The 23,629-nt window shown below is 41.6% G+C and overlaps 1 protein-coding gene and 1 pseudogene across 8 annotated transcripts in view; one reads left to right on the forward strand and one right to left on the reverse strand.

Moving 5' to 3' along the window:
- Positions 1–11,077, reverse strand: part of LOC139538987 (muscleblind-like protein 2a) — a 48,381-nt gene extending 37,304 nt beyond the window's left edge. For 7 of the 8 annotated variants that reach the window (XR_011667842.1, XM_071341617.1, XM_071341612.1 and 4 more), the window contains exons 1-2: positions 10,906–11,077; positions 2,395–3,184 (exon numbers count right to left, since the gene is read on the reverse strand). Coding sequence is in view for 7 of the 8 variants with exons in the window: in XM_071341617.1 (XP_071197718.1) it covers positions 2,395–2,568 (174 nt within the window). In the remaining variant the exon portion in view is untranslated. Of the gene's footprint in view, positions 1–2,394; positions 3,185–9,594; positions 9,821–10,905 lie in introns of those variants that run through there. The other variant, XM_071341613.1, reaches the window with a different exon arrangement.
- Positions 11,078–14,881: 3,804 nt separating this feature from the next.
- On the forward strand, positions 14,882–21,900 carry LOC139538268 (2-oxoglutarate receptor 1-like; annotated as a pseudogene).
- Positions 21,901–23,629: the final 1,729 nt, after the last annotated feature.

Consider the following 23,629-nt stretch of genomic DNA (forward strand, 5'->3'; position numbering starts at 1 on the left):
GAAATTAACATAAATTATAGGACCCAGAAGTGATGACATTTAGCCTAGTGTCATTCAAATCAGTTCAAGTGTCGTCAAAAAACAACAACTGAATACTCTCTCATTAGAAGAGCAACGGTGACATAACAATTCAGACAATACTGGCTGAATTGAAGCGTGTGGGTGGGTTGAGCAAGAGAGGATGTTAACCCTGTTTGCTAAAGGCATTAATGTAGCCTTGCTAGCACACCTCAATATTTCAGAATAAACAACAACAAAAAAGTTGAAGATGCAATATGCAGAAATAGCTGTGTCATTTCCTGGTTGCTAAAATTCCAAATTGTTTTCCTAATTTCTGTTCATGTGCCAAAACAAGCTGTGTATAGTGTAGAGAATCTTTGTACCATCTAAACTACTGTGAAATACATTTTAATTAAACCAAAACTCTTGTATTTTCAGCTGGTGTACAAAACCAAAAGTAAAAGACGCTAAAACGAAACTTAAGAACGGGAAGCATAGAAAAACAGCACATAGAACAGATCTACCACTTCTTAGACTTGCCTTCAATGAGAATGACATATCTACAACACACATTTCTATGTGAATTTGGTCAGATCGTCCAAAAAGTTACATATTGCAGCTTTAAGAAAATTATTTATTTTGGAAACGAGAGTAGTACACTCAATATACTGTCCGTAAAACCTTGTCCACCTACCGGTACACTTCAAACTTAATGCAGATAAGTCTCTGTTTTGAAGAAACCTGTAAGTTCTGGGTAGACTTCCCCCAAGGTTCTATCACCAGCCTTGTGATGTGATGACTCCAGTCTCAGAGGGCCCAGTAAGTAGGCTGTCACATGAGTTGGATGGTAGGTATACAAGAATTGGAGGACAAGCAGTTCAATGCCTACACTGTTCTGGAATGAGCTTGGGCAACAGTGTGACTCTTTATAAGATGAATGGCTGGGCAACTAGTCAGGCCCTAAATTCCCTGCCACCAGTGGAGGCTGCTGAGGGGAGGACGGCTCATAATAAATATCTAGAATGGAGTCAATGGAATGGTATCAAACACATCAAAGACGTGGTTGATGCCACTCCATTGACTCTGTTCAGGACATAATTATGAGCCGTCCTCCCCTCAGCAGCCACCACTGCCCTGCCACCCATAGCAATAAGAAAGAGTGACTTGCAACACTATTTCCGTCTTTTAAACCCTTCAAAAAAGGACCAAAACCTAAAGAGGCATTTTGGAAAATAGGTCCTTTGTAGCAATTTCTGTTGATGGTTGGCTGAGCACCAGCCTTGACCAATAGGGATCAGGCCCTTTGCCCTGTCACAGTGTGTTTAAAATGGCCAGTGGAGGTAAGGAGATGATTGAACATCAGAATAATCCAATGGGCAGCATTGTGTTGCGGTGGCAGTGTGAGCTTCTCTGTGGATTAACCCCAGCCGCAGACAGCCAGGCCCAGCAGACAGCCAGGCCCAGCCAGGCCCGCAGACAGCCAGGCCCAGCATCCGCAGACAGCCAGGCCCAGCATCCGCAGACGGCCTGCGGCTGGGCTTGGCTCGCAGACAGCCAGGCCAAGCCGCAGACAGCCAGGCCCAGCAGTAGACAGCCAGGCCCAGCAGCAGGCACAGTCGCAGACAGTCAGCCCCATCCGCAGACAGTCAAGCCCAGCCGCAGGCCTAGCCGTAGACAGCCAGGCCCGGCAGCAGACAGCGAAGCCCAGCCACAGGCTCAGACGCAGAAAGCCAGGCCCATCCACAGACAGCCAAGCCCAGCGGCAGACAGCCAGGCACATCCTCAGACAGCCAGCCCAATCCGCAGACAGTCAACCCCATCCGCAGACAGTCAGCCCCAGCCGCAAACAGCCTGGCCCAGCCGCAGACAGCCAGGCCCAGCAGCAGACAGCCAGGCCCAGCAGCAGACAGCCAGGCCCAGCAGCAGACAGCCAGGCCCAGCCGCAGACAGCCAGGCCCAGCCGCAGACAGCCAGGCCCAGGAGCAGACAGCCAGGCCCAGGAGCAGACAGCCAGCCCCATCCTCAGACAGCCAGCCCCATCCGCAGACAGCCAGGCCCAGCCGCAGACAGCCAGGCCCAGCCGCAGACAGCCAGGCCCAGCAGCAGACAGCCAGGCCCAGCAGCAGACAGCCAGGCCCAGCAGCAGGTGAGAGGGAGAATGCAGTAATCCCACTGGAAGCCAGCACAAGGCTATAGCCTGCACCCCATGGGGCTTAGTAGTGTGGGATGTCCACATTCGCTTAGAATAAACAGTACAGTACAGGTTCTGTCTCCATTTCCGTACAGTAAACACTTTAGAATGTAATTATCTGTTTAGGCTCCTACATATCAGTCTCCTGGTACATAAAGCAGAGTCATGAATCTAACAGAAGAATGGCGCATGACATTCCTTACCTTTAACGAGTCGAAGCAGGCAATAACTCTTCCATTTTCAACCTGGCAGCTCGTTGGTGGGTGTGCAAATTTGCATTCCTCATCACTCCGTGAGCAAGTTCCTCTCTGAAACTGCCGACACACTTCCAACGTCAGCCATTTTGTGTCCCTTACTGAAGATATATTGAGAGCCATGTCAACAGGTTCCAATCGAATGCTGCCAGTCCAATGTATCAGTTGAGTTGACTCTTAACTCAAAAAACGGCAACACATTAAAAAAAGTTCACAACTTTTGTCTCTGTCTGATTAGTGCTTGAAAAGTTCTCAAATCATATGAAGCAACCAGACTGGCCTCACTGCATCAGCTGGGAGGAAGGCTAATCGATCAACGAGAAATCACTCATCAATCAGTTTGCACCAATGGGAGACCTCTGGAAGGGTTGAGGGCTTGCTCTGTGACAACTGTGTGTCTATCCTCCTCCACTGACAAGGACTCTCTCATTAATGGTATGTCGAGGCAATGGAGCTGCTTGAAAGAATATTAATGAAGACTTGCCTGGTATTGACTTTGCCAACTTCTCACAATTTGTGCTTCGTTAGTTCTCCCCTCCAGTAAATCTTTCCCCTTGGGATACCTTTGCCACTGGAGTTGTTCAGAAATGAATTGGAGGCGGCTGAAGATCTGCAGCTGAAGTATCCCGTCACTGCTCAGGCCTGGCCTAGAAGGGAGGGCTGGCTTCCCATGCACATTTAGACCAGAGAGCAGGTTGAAGTTGGAGATGTTTTCTGAAAAGCACTTTCCGTTGGTGATCTGGAAGATAGGAAATAGTTATTTGTTTAAAATACTATTATTGCTCTTATTATACTATAGTTATTGCTATACTATAGGCTTACTTTCATGTTATGCTGCTCGAGTTGCTAAGGCCTCTTTTCAATTGATGAAACTGAGGCAATCTCAAAGCTAGTTGTGAAAGCAGGGTGGGGTACAGCATAACAGTATTTACTCTGGAAAAATGTGTAGCAGTGGTGGGAAAGAGGTTGCAGAGGGGGGCTGATGGGGGGGGTATGTGAAAGGACTCAGAAGCTCTGTTCCGGTGACTTTTTAAAAAGGGACATTACACTACAAAATGAATGAAAATAAAAGGATGCTGATACCATCTAAAATAGAATGTCCACCTCCAGAAATTAGCCCAATAACACATTGTTAAAATTATTTGTTAAAATGATTATAACATATTGGACCATGTACTGTATTTAGCCTATGCATGGTCTATATTATCAGGTATGCTATTAGCAATAAACATGATCAGCTTTAGCCCAACTGATGCAGCAAAGTACAAACAAATAGGCTGAAGCATGGGGTTGCCTATCTGCATTTACCCTATTGGGTTAATCATTAGCCAGATTCCAAATGTGATATTTTAACTAGTTATTATCCTATTCATTAATTTTATGTGCCAAAACAACTTGCCTAAACACAGTGAATATAATGTAGGCCTATCTGTTAGGGTAACTCGCCACCCAGGGAAACACACCCCCCGGCCTGCCACAATTACTCTTGCTCAACTAAAAATATGATCCGTCTCATCACAATTTTTTAAGTCACTCCCCCAAAATTGTTTTGAGGTAGAGTGGCATTGTATCCCCAAGTTACGCTAGAATTGACCAGTGTCACATTTAGCCCCTCTCCACTATGCTCTCACTGCTAATTGCAGAACGGTAACATGCTTAACCATGCTGCTGCTAAAAACTCTGGGTTTAAAAATGGCGCAGTTCACGCATATCTAGGAGTTGAGAAATAAATAAAGTAGGAATGGTAAGCTGGAAACCCCCTCTTTTTAACAACGGCCATTAAAACTGCTGTTTTTGCAAGTGCAAGAAGTTCTGGTATTCATAACTTGAATGCACTACGAGAAGACTCTCTCTCTCCCCCATAGAACCCAACAACAACAAGCCGACTAGGTAAATAGAGAAACTATTCTACTATGGGGTTGTCAGATTTTTCTATTAAATTACTTGTTTTTTTGCAGAGGAAAAGTAAATGTGGACTGTTCTACCATCTTCAACGTGCGCCTCGGCAGAAATATTTTTTCATGTTCAGTATTTTCTTTGCGTAGCGGCAATAATTTTGCCAATTTCCTGCAATTCTCAGAATTTCTTCATGAAGGCGAGATACATTTTTGCAGTTTTAAAGCTCATTTCCAAATTTTCTACATATTCTGCCATTGAACTGAGAGAAAATGTTGCAATTTTAAAGATAATTTCCTGCAATTCAATGCATTTTGTGTTCTTTTGCTCAAACTTAATACCAAAATCAATACTGTATAACTTCCCCTGACTGTCTAGCTTTTATTTTGGTGATTGTTAGTTCTCAAAGATGAATTAATAAAAAATTATATAGGTCCATTATCTTTTCTACATACAGTGCATTCGGAAAGTATTCAGACCCCTTGACTTTTTCCATTTTTTTCTCCCATTACAGCCTTATTCTAAAATTGATTAAATAAAAAAAAATCCTCATCAATCTACACACAATACCCCATAATGACAAAGCGAAAACAGGTTTTTAGACATGTTTGCAAAGGAATAAAAAATAAAAACAGAAATACCTTATTTACATAAGTATTCAAGACCCTTTTCTATGAGACTCGTAACTGAGCTGAGCTGCAGCCTGTGTCCTTTGATCATCCTTGAGATCTTTCTACACATTGATTGGAGTCCACCTGTGGTAAATTCAATTAATTGGACATGACTTGGAAGGGCACACATCTGTCTATATAAGGTCCCACAATTGACAGTGCATATCAGAGCAAAAACCAAGCCATGAAGTCGAAATTGTCTGTAGAGCCCCGAGACAGGATTGTGTCGAGGCACTGATCTGGGGAAGGCTACCAAAACATTTCTGCAGCATTGAAGGAACCCAAGAACACATCGGCCTCCATCATTCTTAAATTGAAGAAGTTTTGAACCACCAAGACCTTTCCTAGAGTTGGCCTCTCCGACCAAATTGAGCAATTGGGGGAGAAGAGACTTGGTTAGGGAGGTGACCAAGGACCAGATGGTCACGCTGACATAGCTCCAGAGTTCCTACGTGGAGATGGGATAACCTTCCATAAGGACAACCATCTCTGCAGCACTCCACCAATCAGGCCTTTATGGTAGAGTGGCCAGACAGAAGCCACTCCTCAGTAAAAAGTAAAAGCCCGCTTGGAGTTTGCCTAAAGGCCTCTCAGACCATGAGAAACAAGATTCTCTGGTCTGATGAAACCAAGATTGAACTATTTTGCATGAATGCCAAGAGTCACGTCTGGAGGAAAACTGGCACCATCACTACGGTGAAGCATGGTGGTGGCAGCATCATGCTGTGGGGATGTTTTTCAGTGGCAGAGACTGGGAGACTAGTCAGGATCGAGGGAAATATTAACAGAGCAAAGTACAGAGAGATCCTTGATGAAAACCTGCTCCAGAGTGCTCAGGACCTCATACTGGGGCAAATGTTCACCTTCCAACAGGACAACAACCCTAAGCACACAGCCAAGACAACGCAGGAGTGGTTTTGGACCAAGTCTCTGAATATCCTTGAGTGGCCCAGCCAGTGCCCGGACTTGAACCCGATTGGACATCTATGGAGAGACCTGAAAATAGCTGTGCTGCGACACTCCCAATCCAACCTGACAGACCTTGAGAGGATCTGCAGAGAAGAATGGGAGAAACTCCACAAATACAGGTGTGCCAAGCTTGTTACGTCATACCGAAGAAGACTCGAGGCTGTAAAAGCTGCCAAAGGTGCTTCAACAAAGTATTGAGTTAAGCATCTGAATACTTATGTAAATCTGATATTGCAGTTTTGTTTTTGTTTTTTATAAATTTGCAAACAGATTGATGAGGGGGAAAAAATGATTTAATACATTTTAGAATAAGGCTGTAACAACAAAATGTGGAAAAAGTCAAGGGGTCTGAATCCTTTCCGAACGCACATCTGGTTTTAGTCGTTTAGGTTTACACTGAAAGTGTTTTTCGTTCCCGAAAATGTATTTTTTTAAAACAGTTTTACAATCTGATATGTTGTTTTGACATTACAAGAGATGAGTGCATGCGTTTTCTGTGATAAATCCACAGCCCAGCCACCAGCCTCACACACAGCAGCCATCATCTAATCAGAGTGACATATTTGACTGATTAATGCTTCTGACCTTGAATCTGTGTTCAGCCTTTGAATTATGACATTTTAAATCTGTGCACTCCATCTCCAGGCAGCTTTTCTATTCAAACCGACAAGTCCAATAAGACAAATGTATCAATATGCTTGGGGGGAGCCAGAGCAGCTGGGGGTATCCCAGGAGGAGGAGCCCAAAAAGAGTAAAGGTCCCTGGGCCTGAGTCTAATAGTCACAGGCAACAATATACATTTTGTTTACATCCTGGAAGGGCAGAAGAGAATAAAATGTTAGCCTCAATGTCAGCATGATATTTCTGATAAGACTATTTTTTGGGGGGCATGGCCAGAGCGTAGGCTACTGAATGCATTTTATTATGCTACATCATGAACGAAAGGTTGAAGGTAAATAAATTGACACCTAAGCTACTTACAATTGAAGTAAATTATTAAAGTGCCTACAACAATATCCTTCACATTCTAACTGCTGTCGCTGGTGGAAAAAAAAAGTAGGACACCAAGTCACAGAAAAAAAATTACAATTTAATTCATAGACAGAAATGTATGTAATTGGGGTAATTGTGATATGTTTCTTTCTCAAGCAACTTTAAATAGCTTGTAAGGAATAACTGAAGAAGGTAGACATGCGCATCTCTCGTGAGAGGTATTATTCTATTGTAAACAGTAAGTATTCTGTATTTTCTGTACTGTAGAGAAAGTGAGTGTGGTTTTGCGGTGATTAACAAAACATATCAGGGGCAACGGAAATACAACAGTATCACTGAATAGTTTGACCTTTATTTTAGTGTGGGAGGCTCTGCACTGCAACACTTGTGAATTCAGTTGGAAGGTTGTGTGTGTGAGAGTGAGAGTGAGAGTGAGAGTGAGAGTGAGAGTGAGAGTGAGAGTGAGAGTGAGAGTGAGAGAGAGCGAGAGAGCGAGAGAGCGAGAGAGCGAGAGAGCGAGAGAGCGAGAGAGCGAGAGAGAGAGAGAGAGAGAGAGAGAGAGAGAGAGAGAGAGAGAGAGAGAGAGAGAGAGCGAGAGAGAGAGAGAGAGAGAGAGAGAGAGACTCTTATTTTGCTCCTGGCTCATCCTGCTTTGCAGTAGTCCTGGTTCTGTTCAGCTCCTGGTTTTGAGTGTTTCTACTTATCCCCTAAAGGCAGCTGGATTCCCTAAAGGCAGCTGGATTCCCTAAAGGCAGCTGGATTCCCTAAAGGCAGCTGGATGCCCTAAAGGCAGCTGGATGCCCTAAAGGCAGCTGGATCCCCTAAAGGCAGCTGGATCCCCTAAAGGCAGCTGTAAAATGCAAATTAAGGGACAGCCTTAAATAATCCTATGGACCAGAGAATGACACTTAGACACTTAAAAATAGCCTACTTTCCTACAGACTGAAAGACTGATCTCATGAAAAGATTGACTCTAGTTTGATAACATGTGACAGGTCTTGGCAAATTTCTCATTCAATTTGTTAATGGAGTCAAATTATCCGCTGTGCATACAAATGAAACTAGGTCTAGGCCTATCTATGGATTGATGGGCTAGTTTGGTCAGTGTGAACTCTGGCATCCTGTTATGTCTGTTTGGGATGAGCAACTGGCTCTAGGGCCTAACATTTACAGAGGTTACTATTGTAAACCATCCAGCTTTCAGCCAGGCGCAATGCAGGTAGCTATTTACTGAGTCTGCAGGAGCATGAACTTCATATTATAATAGTCTTAACTACCAACTGAACTGGCGTGACTTGAATTTTCTTAATGTTACTAAGGCTCCAATCACACTGCTGTATGAGACAATCAGCAGTACTTACTGTATCTACAGTAACCAGGGAGACCAAACTAATACAACATTAAATAAACCCTTCCTATAGTGTATGCTGTAATTTTCTTGGCTTGAGAAAAAAAAAGAAAAAAAAGTTTAGCTTCCAAAACAGTTTGAAATAGCACAACCTAGAAGCACTGGTTGAGAGTGAAAATAAAAAGTTGTCATTCAAGCACTGCTGTCAAATAATGGAATTGAAAGTTGCAACATTAATAACTTCCAATAAAAAAAGATCATAGCCTAGCTTCAAAAATTACCCTATAGTACAGGAGAAAACGAGTGATGGGGAAAGAATCGATTCAGCTACATATCGCAGAATCATTTTGGACGATATTATATCGATACTTCGTTTTTTGTTTTGATAGGCAGTGTTAGCTAGCGCTAGTCGTCTGTAACTGCGCCAAAACTCAGGTATTTTTAAACCTATAGTTTGTTCTCCATCTTATTTTTAAAGTGAGCCAACATGTTCTTAGCACTTTTATTCCCATGACTCATCAAAACTAATTGTCTCATACTCTCACTTGTCTCTCTGCAGCAGACATATACAGAGCACTGCGTTTGGAACAGCAAATTGCAATAAAATGGCAGGATCGAATCGCAATGCATACTGTATAGAATCGTGATAATATCGTATCGTGAGGTCCCAGCCCTAGAAAAAAAAAATATGTACACCAGCCCAACCTACAACCAACTTTGTATTGGGAATGTAGAGTAGGTAAACCTTACATGTCCCTATTTGTGAGAGTCCTTCTCCAGTTACTTTCCTTGGTATATTCTGTCTGTGTTTGCTTTGATGACAGGTTAACACCTGTTGCCTGAGAGAATAAATCATGCTTATGAGATGTGTTGGCCCTCAGTCCTCCACAACCCTGTACTTAACACTCCTACAAACCTTGTACAAACACACACACACACACACTTGAAGTCAGTCAGACACAGGACAGACAGCCTGGGTAAGTAGTGAAACGCCACAGGAAGTTGCAGAGCAGGCAGGCATAAAGGGAGCACCTTGTTCTTTCCTGGCAGGATGGGAGAGGTAAATTCCCCACACTGCCCAGCTAAATTTGAACATTTGAGATAAACAGCCATTATAAGCAGCAGCAATTTCAAGAGAAGCAGATTCTAACCATCTCTACGAGTGAAGTCCTCTATCTCTCCCTCTCTCCGCATGGTATGCAGCATAATGCAGCAAATTCCTTTATGAACTAGTCAGGAAAACAGGAGCAGCCAGGGAAACAATCCTCTCACCTCATGCAGTGTTGGAGCTCTCCAGTCTTTCTAGCCTCCACCACAGTCTGGGTTAGCAGTCCGACTTCTCCTAATTACTTTCTGTCTAAATATAATCACCATGTGAATAGTTGTCATTCCCCTCTCAGCGCTGTGTGCTCAGGCCCATGCCTAGAAAGGGATTTTGTTTCCACGACAGTGCAGTAAAAGACTGTCTGCTTAACTCTCTGGCTGAAACAATTCCAGCCACCTCTTTTCCGGCCTGCCCACCCACCTACAGGAAGACCCTCCCAGCAGGCTCTGGCCAATAGCATATCAGGAACAGATTTGCTGTGCAAGAAAATGCCTGCAAGGCTCAGACTGACAGCCAGGCTAGCTGCAGACACTGATCTGATGCCAAACCTGTATGCTCTGTTGATAAGCATTATTACCAATGGACGCTGCTGATGGGAGGACGGCTCATAATAATGTCTGGAACGGCGCAGATGGAATGGCATCAAACTTATGGAAACCATGTGTTTGACGTATTTGATACCATTCCACCGATTCCGATCCAGCCATTACCATGAGCCAGTCCTCCCCAATTAAGGTGCCACCAACCTCCTGTGATTATGTCAGATGATCTCTAGACCCAAGTCTTAACATAATTCCTCCTTTGATTTGGAAGCATTATTGTTCACTGTTACATATAAATACATATAATAATTTACTAAACTAAATATTGGATGTGTAATCAAGAACATATCTAACATAACAGTACTTTCTACACTAGCTCATTCTATGCTTTCTCATAAGGTGAACAACCAAAAAGGTTTACACTGGCTAAAGGTTTTTAACGTAAACTTCTCTCTATTTAAAGTCACCTCCCCACAGTCACCCCCCCCCCCCCCCCCCCCCAAGAGACGTCATCAAAGTAACTTGTAATGTGAGTTTATAGCTGGCAATAAACAACAATAAACACCAACAATAAGTATCGGTATCTGAAGTATTGGGAGCTAACGTTACTGTATTCATCATGAGCTAGCAAGGAAAATAGGCTACAAGCTATCTACCAAAGTCAGTGAACGAGCTACCACCACACGTCACAGCTAGCTAGCTACTGTACAGTAGCTGGAACTTTGATAGCTAGCAAGCGCTAACATGACACGCAGAATAGGCTATCTTCTATACTCCAATTTAGCTAGTCTGTTAGGGATAACACTTTATTACTAGGCACTCACTTTTACTAACATGCAATACATGACACAACACGTATGTGGGGGACCTAGCAAGCTAGCGAGCTAGCAAGACAACATGTCTGACAAGGTGAAGCTAGCATTTCTACCTGCTTACCTCATCATCACGTGAAGTAAAGAGGACAGGGTGCTGTTCAATGGTCCACTTAATTATTGTCGTATTAGTTAGCTATAGACACTTTCAGAGGAAAACAACCAGGTGCTTGATTTCTCTTCGTTACTTTGTAGCACAGATTTGACACAAGCAACAAGCATTTGACAGCTCGCTCTACGACTGCCAGTTTGATTTATTTGAAGGGTAACATTCTGGCACAGTGTGCCAATGTGCATACTAAAATCTGAAGATTCGTTGGAAATATGAATCTTTTTGAAATGTTAACAGATATGGCACGTCATTCCTTGTCATTCAAATAACCTCTTTTTGGTCAAACAAAAGTATTAGTGAAATGGAAATCTACTATCTCCCCACAGCAGCCATAATGGTACATTCCAAGCGAATGTCAGGAGGCTCCAGAAGGGCAAGGGTTTGCTTGTTACCAAGGGAACAGCAATGGAATCGAGAGGAAAATTACAGGGATTTTTTGTTTTTAGTTTATTACAGGTTTTTATTTCAAGGATTTCTGAAAAAAAATCAAGCCATCATCCATCTCCTTTTTTTCTGGGAAGAAAACATTTCATTTTTTGTTATTCCTCTGTTCGTGATATTATTCACCGCTAGGTATTGAACATAAAACAATTGGTCTATGAGATGTTTTAAAAGCTGTCCCAAAACAGATTTAGTCATTATGAAATTCATGAAAAAAAAACAATTCACTCTGATTAAATCTGAATCTGAGTTGAAATCGTATACTATGCTTACTGATGCTCTTTTTCACCCACAGCCTGAGGGAATGAACAGCAAGCATCCTCCTGACCCTGCATTACACTCAAGGTCACCACAAGGCCACCGCAGCAGAATGACCAGGGCAGAATGCTGTGGACAAGATTAAGGCTGCACCTTGTTGATTGATGGGATGTTGTCTATAGTATAGTAAGAGGATCGGCAATGATACAACGTCCATCTATACCTTGTTGAAATCAGGACAGTTTAGAAGCAGACAAATAACTAGGGCTAAACCTAAACGTGTTCAGAGAGGATGTGTTAAAGCGTTTCGATCAGGCAAATTGAGTAATGAAATCATCTGCTACAATGGCTATAGGAAGTGTTCAGTATTTATTGTGAACTTGTTAACCTAGGAGAAGTGGTCAATGAAATCTATCAGCCCGGAACTTTACCACTGACATCATGTTTAGGGCCTGTGTGGCCACTCTGTTACACATGCATGCCTGCAGGACACACACCAGCAGTTGTACCTAATGTATCAACCATAACATCGGTCTTGGGGACATCACACACTAATGATGTACACGGTTAGCAAACCTTTGTATTTATGGAAATCTCTACAAGGTAGAACACTGCATAAGCCTGTGACATTTTCTCCAAGGACAGTATATCTGAGGAAGATTGTGAGGATTTAATGTGACTCTTGCTTGTTAAGACATTTACACACAGATGGTCCATTTCTAGTCAGGAAGTCACAGGACGTTCTTGTTATTTATTTAATCTCTTCTGACAGACCGCCTATATTCTGTCACGTAACCATGGAACATGTCTTTTCCCTGTCATTTGTTGAGTGTCAGATATGGGATTATGGAGGTATTTATGGAGACAAACACATTCCTTCCACTAAATTGAAAGTGGTATGTGTGGAATGATGAGCCGGTATTGTTCTAGGCATAGGAACAAAGATAACCAGACTGGAATGTCAGACTGGTGGTGGGGGAAGCCTGCTGACTGGGCTTCGCTATCCTGGCCACTCCACAACCCACCAATCATGTGACTGTCAAGAAGAGGTGGGGCAAAACGGCAGAGGAACACACTGTCAAATGATAGAGCCATATAAATTGTCATCTAAAGTCATCTACTACGATGAAATTCCATTCATGCCATCCTTCTACCGGTCAATAATGCCTAAATTAAACTGGATCAGTTTCTGAGCACGATAGCTAAATTAAACTGGATCAGTCTCTGAGAAGGATAGCTAAAATAAACTGGATCAGTCTCTGAGAAGGATAGCTAAATTAAACTGGATCAGTCTCTGAGAAGGATAGCTACATTAAACTGGATCAGTCTCTGAGAAGGATAGCTAAATTAAACTGGATCAGTCTCTGAGAAGGATAGCTAAATTAAACTGGATCAGTCTCTGAGAAGGATAGCTAAATTAAACTGGATCAGTCTCTGAGAAGGATAGCTAAATTAAACTGGATCAGTCTCTGAGAAGGATAGCTAAATTAAACTGGATCAGTCTCTGAGAAGGATAGCTAAAATAAACTGGATCAGTCTCTGAGCACGATAGCTAAATTAAACTGGATCAGTCTCTGAGAAGGATAGCTAAATTAAACTGGATCAGTCTCTGAGCACGATAGCTAAATTAAACTGGATCAGTCTCTGAGAAGGATAGCTACATTAAACTGGATCAGTCTCTGAGAAGGATAGCTAAATTAAAACTAAGTCAGACTAATTAGACTCTTGATTCAGATGTCATATGTAGCTTTGAGATTCAATATTGACCACCAGGAGAGGTCCAATCTTTGATCTTGTCACATTGACTCTCCCCTTCAAAAGAATGAAGCAGAGACATCAGAGCTGTGTGTGGAAAGGTCACCACCTTTCTCACTTCTGGACTGGAGAAATGTCACTGTCGCTGACCAGGTTGGTCAAACAGACTGAGATATGGAAGAGACAATATGAGAGTGAAAACAGTTACCCATTGACTTTGTTGAGGCATCAAACTGATTTATCCTCCTCTGTGTGCTATATTGGAATCTATGAGCTAATTTATAAGATAAAAAAATTGTAAAATAATGCAATCAATAAATTTTTGTCATTAAATGTTCCCCCCCCAAAAAAATATTTTTGAAAAAGTGGTTGTTCTAAAATGTTTCCTTCCCTAATAATGAGTGATTACCAACCTTCTCTGGCATCCACGCACACCAACACACATATATTATTAGTATTATTGTTATGATTATTATTTAGGTCATTTGTTAATACTAGTTTGATAGTAGCCTACACTACACACTCTGTTGTATTGAAGTATTACAGCAACTCTGAGGCACTCTCTATTCCAACAGCAGTCACTCCTGTGCTGGATGTATTTGGACTTACAGTTTTTCTCAATTGCTAAAACACTAAAACCCATTGGCTGAACAAAGTTCTCAGTTGCCTGGACTCATTTAGCTAATTATGGAGTCTGTTGTCAATACCTTAAACCATTTCACATGGTAAAATACAATTTGCAGATCTCACTTAGACTTTTCAGCAAAACTCTAAACACATTCTCATTCTCAAAACACATTCTGCACTCTAATGCACATGTCATCCATACTGGTAAACACAAGTGGCAACAATCAAATACAAATAGAGAACACATGTCATTGATCGAACACAACCACTCAAAATTGATTTAACCTGTTTCAAATGATGCGACACAACCAATATAAGCCAGTTCAGAGAGCAAACAGGTTGTTGAAGGTGGGAAGGAGAAAGTCTGAGAATGGATAGAAGAAACAATATGAGAGGACGAGGACGAGTGAGTATGCGAGGTGGGCGACGAGGAGGAGGAGGGCAAGAAAGAGGAAGAGGAGGACGAAGAGGAAGAGGAAGACAAAGAGTGGAAATATCTGATGAAATTCGAGCAACAGTTATAGACCATGTTCTTGTCCATGGACTGACAATGAGGGAAGCAGGACTTAGAGTGCAACCCAATTTGAGCCGATTTTCTGTGTCCAACATAGTAAGGACATTCAGAGAAGAGAACAGGTACAGTATACTACTGTATTTTTGTAATTGCAAATTTACTGTACTACACTATATGCAGCTGTTTCAATAGACATTTGTAAAGTTAATCACTGTATGTATTGTACTGCATGAATATGTTTTGTAACTGCACAACTACTTTTTGTAGAATTGCAAGGCTGCAGGTGGAAGGACAGCTATATTCACTCGGGAGCAAGAGGCCGTTATAGTTGGCATGGTCCTTCAAGATAATGCAATACGACTCAGAGAAATCCAGGAACGAGTGATACAAGACAACACACACTTCCAGGGAATCGACAGTGTGAGCATTTCCACAATTGACCGTGTCCTCCATCGTAACAGGATGCGAATGAAACAAGTATACAGAGTACCTTTTGAGCGCAACTCACCAAGGGTGAAAGAACTGCGAGCTCAGTATGTGCAAGTAAGTGTACATTCAGAAACATTTACTGTAATCCAGATTGTCTACAGTACTAACACATACTATGTGAATGACATTACTCTTCAGTACATACAATGTATGTGAATCAGAAGCCTAATTGTACTCTACAGTATAGCACTGTCTCTGTACGACTTACAAAATCCTACATACAGTATATTGTATTTCTAAACAGACAATATTTAACTTGGAATCCTTGGACAGACCCCATGAGTTCATCGTTGTCGATGAAGCAGGCTTCAATCTAACAAAGAGGAGAAGGAGAGGCCGAAACATGATTGGACAGCGGGCCATTGTTGAAGTCCCTGGTCAACGAGGTGGCAATGTCACAATCTGTGCTGCTATCAGCAACCATGGTATTCTACATCACCATGTTACACTCGGGCCATATAACACCCAGCACCTTCTAAGATTTATTGCCAATCTAAGAGATATTTTATTTTAGCAGCAGGTTCAAAAGCAGCAGGGTCAAGAGCTAAATGAGAATCCCATTCCCACCTATGTGATAGTGTGGGACAATGTCAGTTTCCACCGAGCTGCTCAGGTAAGGGAATGGTTTAACATCAATGGGCAGTTTATGAACTTGTACCTCCCTCCAAACTCGCCTTTCCTGAATCCGATTGAGGAGTTTTTCTCCTCTTGGAGATGGAAAGTGTATGATAGACAACCCTACACCAGAGTAAATCTGCTGCAAGCCATGGATTTAGCCTGTGGTGATATAGGTGAGAAATCATGTCAGGGCTGGATACGGCACACAAGAGGCTTCTTCCCCCGTTGCCTCAGGAGGGACAATATTGCTTGTGATGTCGACGAAGTGCTCTGGCCTGACCCAGCCCAAAGACAAGAAGAAGCACATTGATCACATGTTTACTTCTTTGATTTTTGTACCTTTTAGTATTGTATACTGTAGTACAGTGCATTGTAGGCTGTATACTGTACAATGGACAAATTGTATGGCCCTGAACATTGTGCTTTCCATTTATTAACAGTACTGACTGCTCAATAGATTTTGACTGGTTGCAGGTTCATATCAACAAAGAACAAGAATTACAGTATCACAGAGACAAAGGACAAGTTTGTGAGATGCAGGGTAAAGTACTGTAAAAATAGGGGTACAAGGAGGAGGAAGAACAAAAAACAAAATTGCAAAGCAGAGTAGTAATTTCTGATCAATTTTGAGCTACTATGATAGAACATGTTTTCGTTCATCAATAGACAATGACGGAAAAATATTAATATTGTTTTAGATTAAAAATGTACTTCTCCCTGAGAATTGTATGTTTTGAACAATGTGTTTTCTATTTTTCGGTGTATTGTTTACTGACTGCTTGAGAGTGTATATCATTTTGATCACTTTGTTTATGATTTGAGAGCAGTGTTTGATTTTGAACCCAGGTAAAACTGTTTTGAGGCGAATGTTTCATTTTGCGAGAGGAGTCAGAGGTTATGTAAATAGTGCTTGAAGATGAGGTTTTGTGTTGAATGTTTTCAGGAAATGGAGCAAGATTTCAGAAATTGTGTTTTAGCAATTGAGAAAAACTGTAACCATAATTTCTCTCAGTTCAGTTGCTGAAAATATTTACAGTCGATGTGCTAAATCAATACGTTCAGAGCAATTAAAGCATTACAACTCTGAGACAAAATTACTGGATAAGGGTAAGGTCCTATAAAGCCTATTCAAACCCGTTTGCCTCCTTGTGTTTATTTGTATGAGAGTGAGATACACAGAATGCTAGAGATGAGGGAAGAAGTACTGCACACAGAAATATAATGCTATAGATGAGGTAAGAAGTACTGCACACAGAAATATAATGCTATAGATGAGGGAAGAAGTACTGCACACAGAAATATAATGCTATAGATGAGGGAAGAAGTGCTGCACACAGAAATATAATGCTATAGATGAGGGAAGAAGTGCTGCACATAGAAATAGAATGCTAGAGATGAGGGAAGAAGTACTGCACACAGTAATATAATGCTATAGATGAGGGAAGAAGTGCTGCACACAGAAATAGAATGCTATAGATGAGGGAAGAAGTACTGCACACACTAACATAATGCTATAGATGAGGGAAGAAGTACTGAACATAGAAATAGAATGCTATAGATGAGGGAAGAAGTACTGCACACAGAAATATAATGCTATAGATGAGGGAAGAAGTGCTGCACACATAAATATAATGCTATAGATAAGGGAAGAAGTACTGCACACAGAAATAGAATGCTAGAGATGAGGGAAGAAGTACTGAACATAGAAATATAATGCTATAGATGAGGGAAGAAGTTCTTCACACAGAAATATAATGCTATAGATAAGGGAAGAAGTACTGAACATAGAAATAGAATGCTATAGATGAGGGAAGAAGTACTGAACATAGAAATAGAAACAGGAAATGAGAGAGACAGTACCTCTCCAGTTTGTGTATCAGCACTTCTCATTTATCCGGAGCCAACGGGAAGGTGGGTAGAAGGTCAATGTGAAAGTGATGGCTGGTCAGTGTCCACGTCCCTCCTACACTTGTCGGTGCCAGTCTGCACACCCATGAATATCACTTCATCCATCTACCTACTAGTCATTGTCTGTTATACACACTTCCTCATCTTCACTGTATATCTTGTACTGTTTGATACTTCTCAGATGAGAGGAAAAAATATGATATGATTTTATTATACTGTCAAGTTTTAACGTAATATTAATTCCATAAACTACAATACAATTATAGTGTTTTTCCCTTCAGAATCAGTTTCTGATATTATGCCCCATTTAGTGGTAAAAAATCACTTTCTTATTGACAAGTTGACAACAATATATTTGTTATATTTGTATAGTATAGTGAATATGGTTAAAAACGGTAAAAAATGTAGTTAACGATAACTTCAGAATTTGTCCCATACATCACATGTAGATGTAATTTTGCGTTATACTTTATTATTGCAAGAATGTAAGGACCTAATATTTGTACAAAAATGGGTTTGGACGGACTTAATAGCTTGACTGAAAATGTATTAAAAAAACGAATAAATAAAACATATTTTGGCTTAGTGTATTGAAAATATCAAATTATAATCATACTGTATTCATTATATTGCAAAGAGGCAATTTCAGCTTATGGCCGCTAGATGTCACTCTCCTCCTGTCTGTTTTTTAGGACTACACAAGAAACTGGACCACCACTGGAGAATCATTCATAATCACCGTGGAATGCTTTCTATCAAGTTATTTGAAAGTTTACGTTCTATTATAAAAATGTTATTGAAATGTCCCAGAGGTATGTCCCATCAATATTCCTTTTGTGTCGAGGGACGATTCAGAGGACAATTGATGGCTTGTTTCCGTGGTATTCTAATAAGGAAATGAAAGGACATTCTATGTGACCATTAGTGTGTGGTCAATAGTTGAACACTAACCTGGAGGTGGAGTATGACTGCCACTTGTGTCCTTGGTCAAGCAGAGGGATACATGACACATCTTTCAAGTATGTAGGGTCGGAGAAGTCTGAATTCTTATCAAATCCCAATACTGCAGGCATTGCTTACTACAGTTTAGCACTTGTGTATCGGCAATAAAACATGTAAAAGTAAGTTGGACTAATTGGTTTCATTAGTACAGTGTAAAACTTTATTGTTGTTTTGACAGTATTATACAATAAAGCAAACAGTAAAGTACTGTATTAATTATTTACGGTCAATCGCCGTAAAAGGCAATGCACTCAGGGTGATTTTAGCCGTAAACACTAAATGATACCATACATTTCAAAGAAACGTTGGTTTAACAGTACATTACTGTAACCGCACAGCATTGTGGGATTGTCAACGTGGAACTTTTTCAAACAATTCTTGAGTGAAAGGATTGAGAGACATCAAGGTCTGAAGTGAACCAACCAAACAAGGTGTGTACAACATTTCTACGATTTACTAAATTACATGGTATTGTTGTTTCTGGCTAATTTAAATATTTTGGGGAGTGCCTTGTAATAGGCTACATTTGTGCCAGACGTTAATGAGAGTGCTGTACCAATTGAACCGATATGTGGTAGTAGTGACCCAAAAAATGTAATGTGTACAGGGAACAGTGGCAGGAAGTCTTATACCTTTAATGGTTGAGTATTTTCCATGTCCTTTGGCCTTTGATAAGGCCTCTAGAAGTGATATAAAATACCAAAATCTAACCACGTGCCTGATTAGCTTGAGTACACATTTGAGAACTTTAAACCTGTTACAATTTGCTGTATGACTCTTATGGGTGTACTACTTCCTCTGTTGGTAGGCAGTGGTACTAAATCTGTGTGGGAGGGCTCTGGGATGCTCTTAAAACTGACTGCTGCCTGAAGATTCAGGAAATTCAGGAGTGACAGACGGATACTAGAGAAACACCGCAGTTTATGGTGTCAATAAACACTTTCTTAAACCACATAGATAAATTCAACTAGTCATTTTCTAATGGGATAACATTATACACAGATTGTCTCTCTACTTGTGTCTTAGGTCAATTTGTTGGATATTACAACACAGAGAGAAAAAGTGAACAGTGAGGCCACTGACTGTTTCCCAGTTGATGAGAACAGTAGGAGGTACTATCTCCCGGTCACGTATGGGATCATCTTGGTATTGGGGCTTGTGGGAAACATCACCTCAATCATTATCTACGTGGTCAGGTTGTGGCCATGGAAGAGCAGCAGCATCATCATGGTGAACCTTGCCATGGCAGACCTCCTGTACGTTCTGAGTCCTTCCTGGTCCACTACTACATCCAGGACGACTGGATCATGGGCGACGTCATGTGTCCCATCGTCTGCTGTAGCTCTCACTTTAACCTGTATGGCAGCATCCTCGGCAACAAAACATGTAAAAGTAAGTTGGACTAATTGGTTTCATTCGTACAGTGTAAAACTGTATTGTTGTTTTGACAGTATTATACAATAAAGCAAACAGTAAAGTACTGTATTAATTATTTACGGTAAATTGCCATAAAAGGCAATGCACTCTGGGTGATTTTAGGCGTAAACAGTAAATGATACCATACATTTCAAAGAAATGTTGGTTTAACAGTACATTACTGTAACCGCACAGCATTGTGGGATTGTCAACGTGGAACTTTTTCAAACAATTCTTGAGTGAAAGGATTGAGAGACATCAAGGTCTGAAGTGAACCAACCAAACAAGGTGTGTTAACAGTACATTACTGTAAACCGCACAGCATTGTGGGATTGTCAACTTGGAACATGTTTGTAGGCTTAAGCTCCTACTTTTACGGCAGCATCCTCTTCCTCACCTGCCTGAGTGAGTTCCACTATGTGGTCATCATGGTCCACCCGCTGAGGGCAGCCCAGGTACAGAGGAAGAGCTGGGCTGTCATCGACTGCTCGGCTGTATGGTTCATATCTATATTGAAGATTACAACCATGGTCTACATGACCACTGTGGAGAAGACTGAGAACGTCATTTATGTATGTATTCTTTTTATTTAACCTTTATTTAACCAGGCAAGTCAATTAAGAACAAATTCTTATTTACAATGATGTTCATGTTTGGATTTTGCTAGTAATGATCCAGAAGAGGTGTGGGTCTATGCCTGGCTATTCACAGTCCTGGGCTACCTACTCCCCCTAGTGGGTCTATGCCTGGCTACTCACAGTCCTGGGCTACCTACTCCCCCTAGTGGGTCTATGCCTGGCTACTCACAGTCCTGGGCTACCTACTCCCCCTAATGGGTCTATGCCTGGCTACTCACAGTCCTGGGCTACCTACTCCCCCTAATGGGTCTATGCCTGGCTATTCACAGTCCTGGGCTACCTACTCCCCCTAATGGGTCTATGCCTGGCTACTCACAGTCCTGGGCTACCTACTCCCCCTAATGGGTCTATGCCTGGCTATTCACAGTCCTGGGCTACCTACTCCCCCTAATGGGTCTATGCCTGGCTATTCCCAGTCCTGGGCTACCTACTCCCCCTAGTGGGTCTATGCCTGGCTATTCCCAGTCCTGGGCTACCTACTCCCCCTGGTGGTGGTGTGCCTGAGCTATGCCGGTGACCGATGGGCCCCACGAAGGCTGTCCAATTCCATAATTTGTACTTAGATTTGTGTGTATTGTTGTGAAATTGTTAGATATTACTGAACCCGTGTAGCTAGAAACACAAGCATTTGTGCTACACCCGCAATAACATCTGCTAAACACGTGTATGTGACCAATCAAATTGGATTTGATTTGAGCCGTGTGCATGCCCGCAGGCTGGCTGTGCTGATCCTGGTTGTGTTTGTAATGTGCTTCATCCTCTTCTACATCCTCCGTGCCATGCGGATGTATACCCGGATGGAAGCCAAAACACTGGTGCCCTGTATACTGCTGAGGGGCGTCAACTAAGCAATACGGCCAGAGGGGGTGTGGTATATGGCCAATATACCACGGCTAAGGGTTGTTCTTATGCACAACGCAACGTGGAGTGCCTGGATACAGCCCTTAGCCGTGGAATATTGGCCATTTATCACAAACATCCGAGGTGCCTTATTGCTATCATAAACTGTTTACCAACGTAATTAGAGCAATAAAATATATTTTTTTTTTTTCATACCCGTGGTATACGGCTTTCAGCCGATCAACATTCAGGGCTCGAACCACCCAGTTTATACTGCAGCCTATACCATCTCCAGTGCTCCACACCTTCTTCAACCTGGCTCTGTACACACTGGCTGGAGAAAGGCCTCCTCCACCGGAGATTCCAGTTTCTCAAGACCAAGAGGCCCATCGTGGCTGCAGTGATCGGCCAACCAGGCAGCGACAGCATTTCACAGGCTAAAATGCTAAAGAAGTTAACTCAAAAATACTACACATTTTATACGGTTGTCTTATTTCATTCCAAAACACATAGAAGTCGGCTTTTGGATGTTGACAACATGGCAATTTTCTCTTCACTAACTTATGGTTCGAACTGCCTTTGAGTAACTTTATCAGATGCAGGCTTTCTAGTGCAGAGTGTTGGAGATGCAGGGAGAGTGATGGCTCTTTGGTTCCCTTTATATTGTCCTGTCCTGCAAAAAAAAATCCCATACAGACTGGGTACATACAGCCCTTATGCTTGGAAGAAAATGTCTGGTTAGAGAATGGAAAGCCTCTGATTTACCCTCAGTAAATGTATGGTTCTTCCAACTGGGTACTTTAGCACCATACAAGAAATATTCTTTACGACTTATCAACCATGTGGCGAAATATTATTTGACGCTAGATACATATCTTGATCATAACAGTGGTTCAGGAGACCTCAGTGAAAATGGAGTGTTACATTTCAGCCATAAGCCAAACTCTTTCAATGTGTTCTAGAATCTTGGTTGATGTATTTCTCCTGTTCTCTCTGCCAGTGTGACGTGATTAGCCAGTGATTTTATTTTAATGTATTCCAGTTTTCCGTTGGTTTTTGTTTGCTGTCATCCTTTTTCTTTTCTATTTAGTTTTTCTCATGGGTAGTGAGTTCATTAGTATTCATTGGCTCCTGTAATTTTGTATTTGTTGTATGCTGTTGTTTCTCTATAACAAAGTGAAAATGTCAATAAAATATTGGTCATGCTGCCTTTCTAGGCTGACTGTGATTCTAAACATTACTCATATTGTCAACATGTTATTGCCATGAAACTGGTTCTTTTGACTGCAGTGATAGATAAATCACAGCTGGCTGATCATATATTGAGTAGACTGGATTCAGTTAGGAAATTCTGGGTTTCGCATAGTTTTTCTGGGGCAGTCCTGGCAATAGTGTTTCAAATGGCATTATAACCATACAAGCTGCAAAACCATGCAACACAATGAGGTTAACATGTTGTTATACTGTTGGTAAGCTGAAATTAAATCAATAAAATGTAATCACTGTGTGAGTAAATATTGGACTAAAATATTGCCTCAAAATATCGGACTCAGGATTAAACACTGTCACCTATGAACATGCTATAGAGCCATAGATTCAATAAGTATATCAGACTTTGATGCAGGGTGATTGCCCTTGTGATTCACATAGAAAAGCTGTCAACCCATTCCTCACATATGGCTTGTGTACACCTTGGGGGAAGATCAGTAGAAAAGCCCAGAAAGCAGAAAGTAGTCTAGTCGTGTCTCTTTCAAGTCATTACACACTTCCTGCTGTTAAACTTGAGAGTATAATACAATTGGGCCTTCTGGGTGTAAATGACATGCTGAAGACATCATCTATTGGGCTGAGCCTACGATCCATGGAGCTTGAGGAGGACGGATGTCAGTAGAAATGGTATTAGGGAGAATTTTCAAAGTAATACAGTGACCCCAATGTGTGTACATCATGGAGCCAGTAGACACGTGACTACCCGAGTAGTGTAAATCAACAGGGGAACATCCTCTCAAGGAAGTAAACTCAGGGTTGGAGAAGGAAGTCAACAGCAGGGCACAAAGTCCATCAATATTGTTACACAAGTGAATAATTAATCAGTGCTTTAGGCAAGAAATATACAGTTGAAGTCGGAAGTTTACATACGCCTTAGCCAAATACATTTAAACTCACTTTT

The sequence above is a fragment of the Salvelinus alpinus genome, chromosome 14 (assembly GCF_045679555.1).
Source record: "Salvelinus alpinus chromosome 14, SLU_Salpinus.1, whole genome shotgun sequence".
Taxonomy (NCBI): Eukaryota; Metazoa; Chordata; class Actinopteri; order Salmoniformes; family Salmonidae; genus Salvelinus; species Salvelinus alpinus.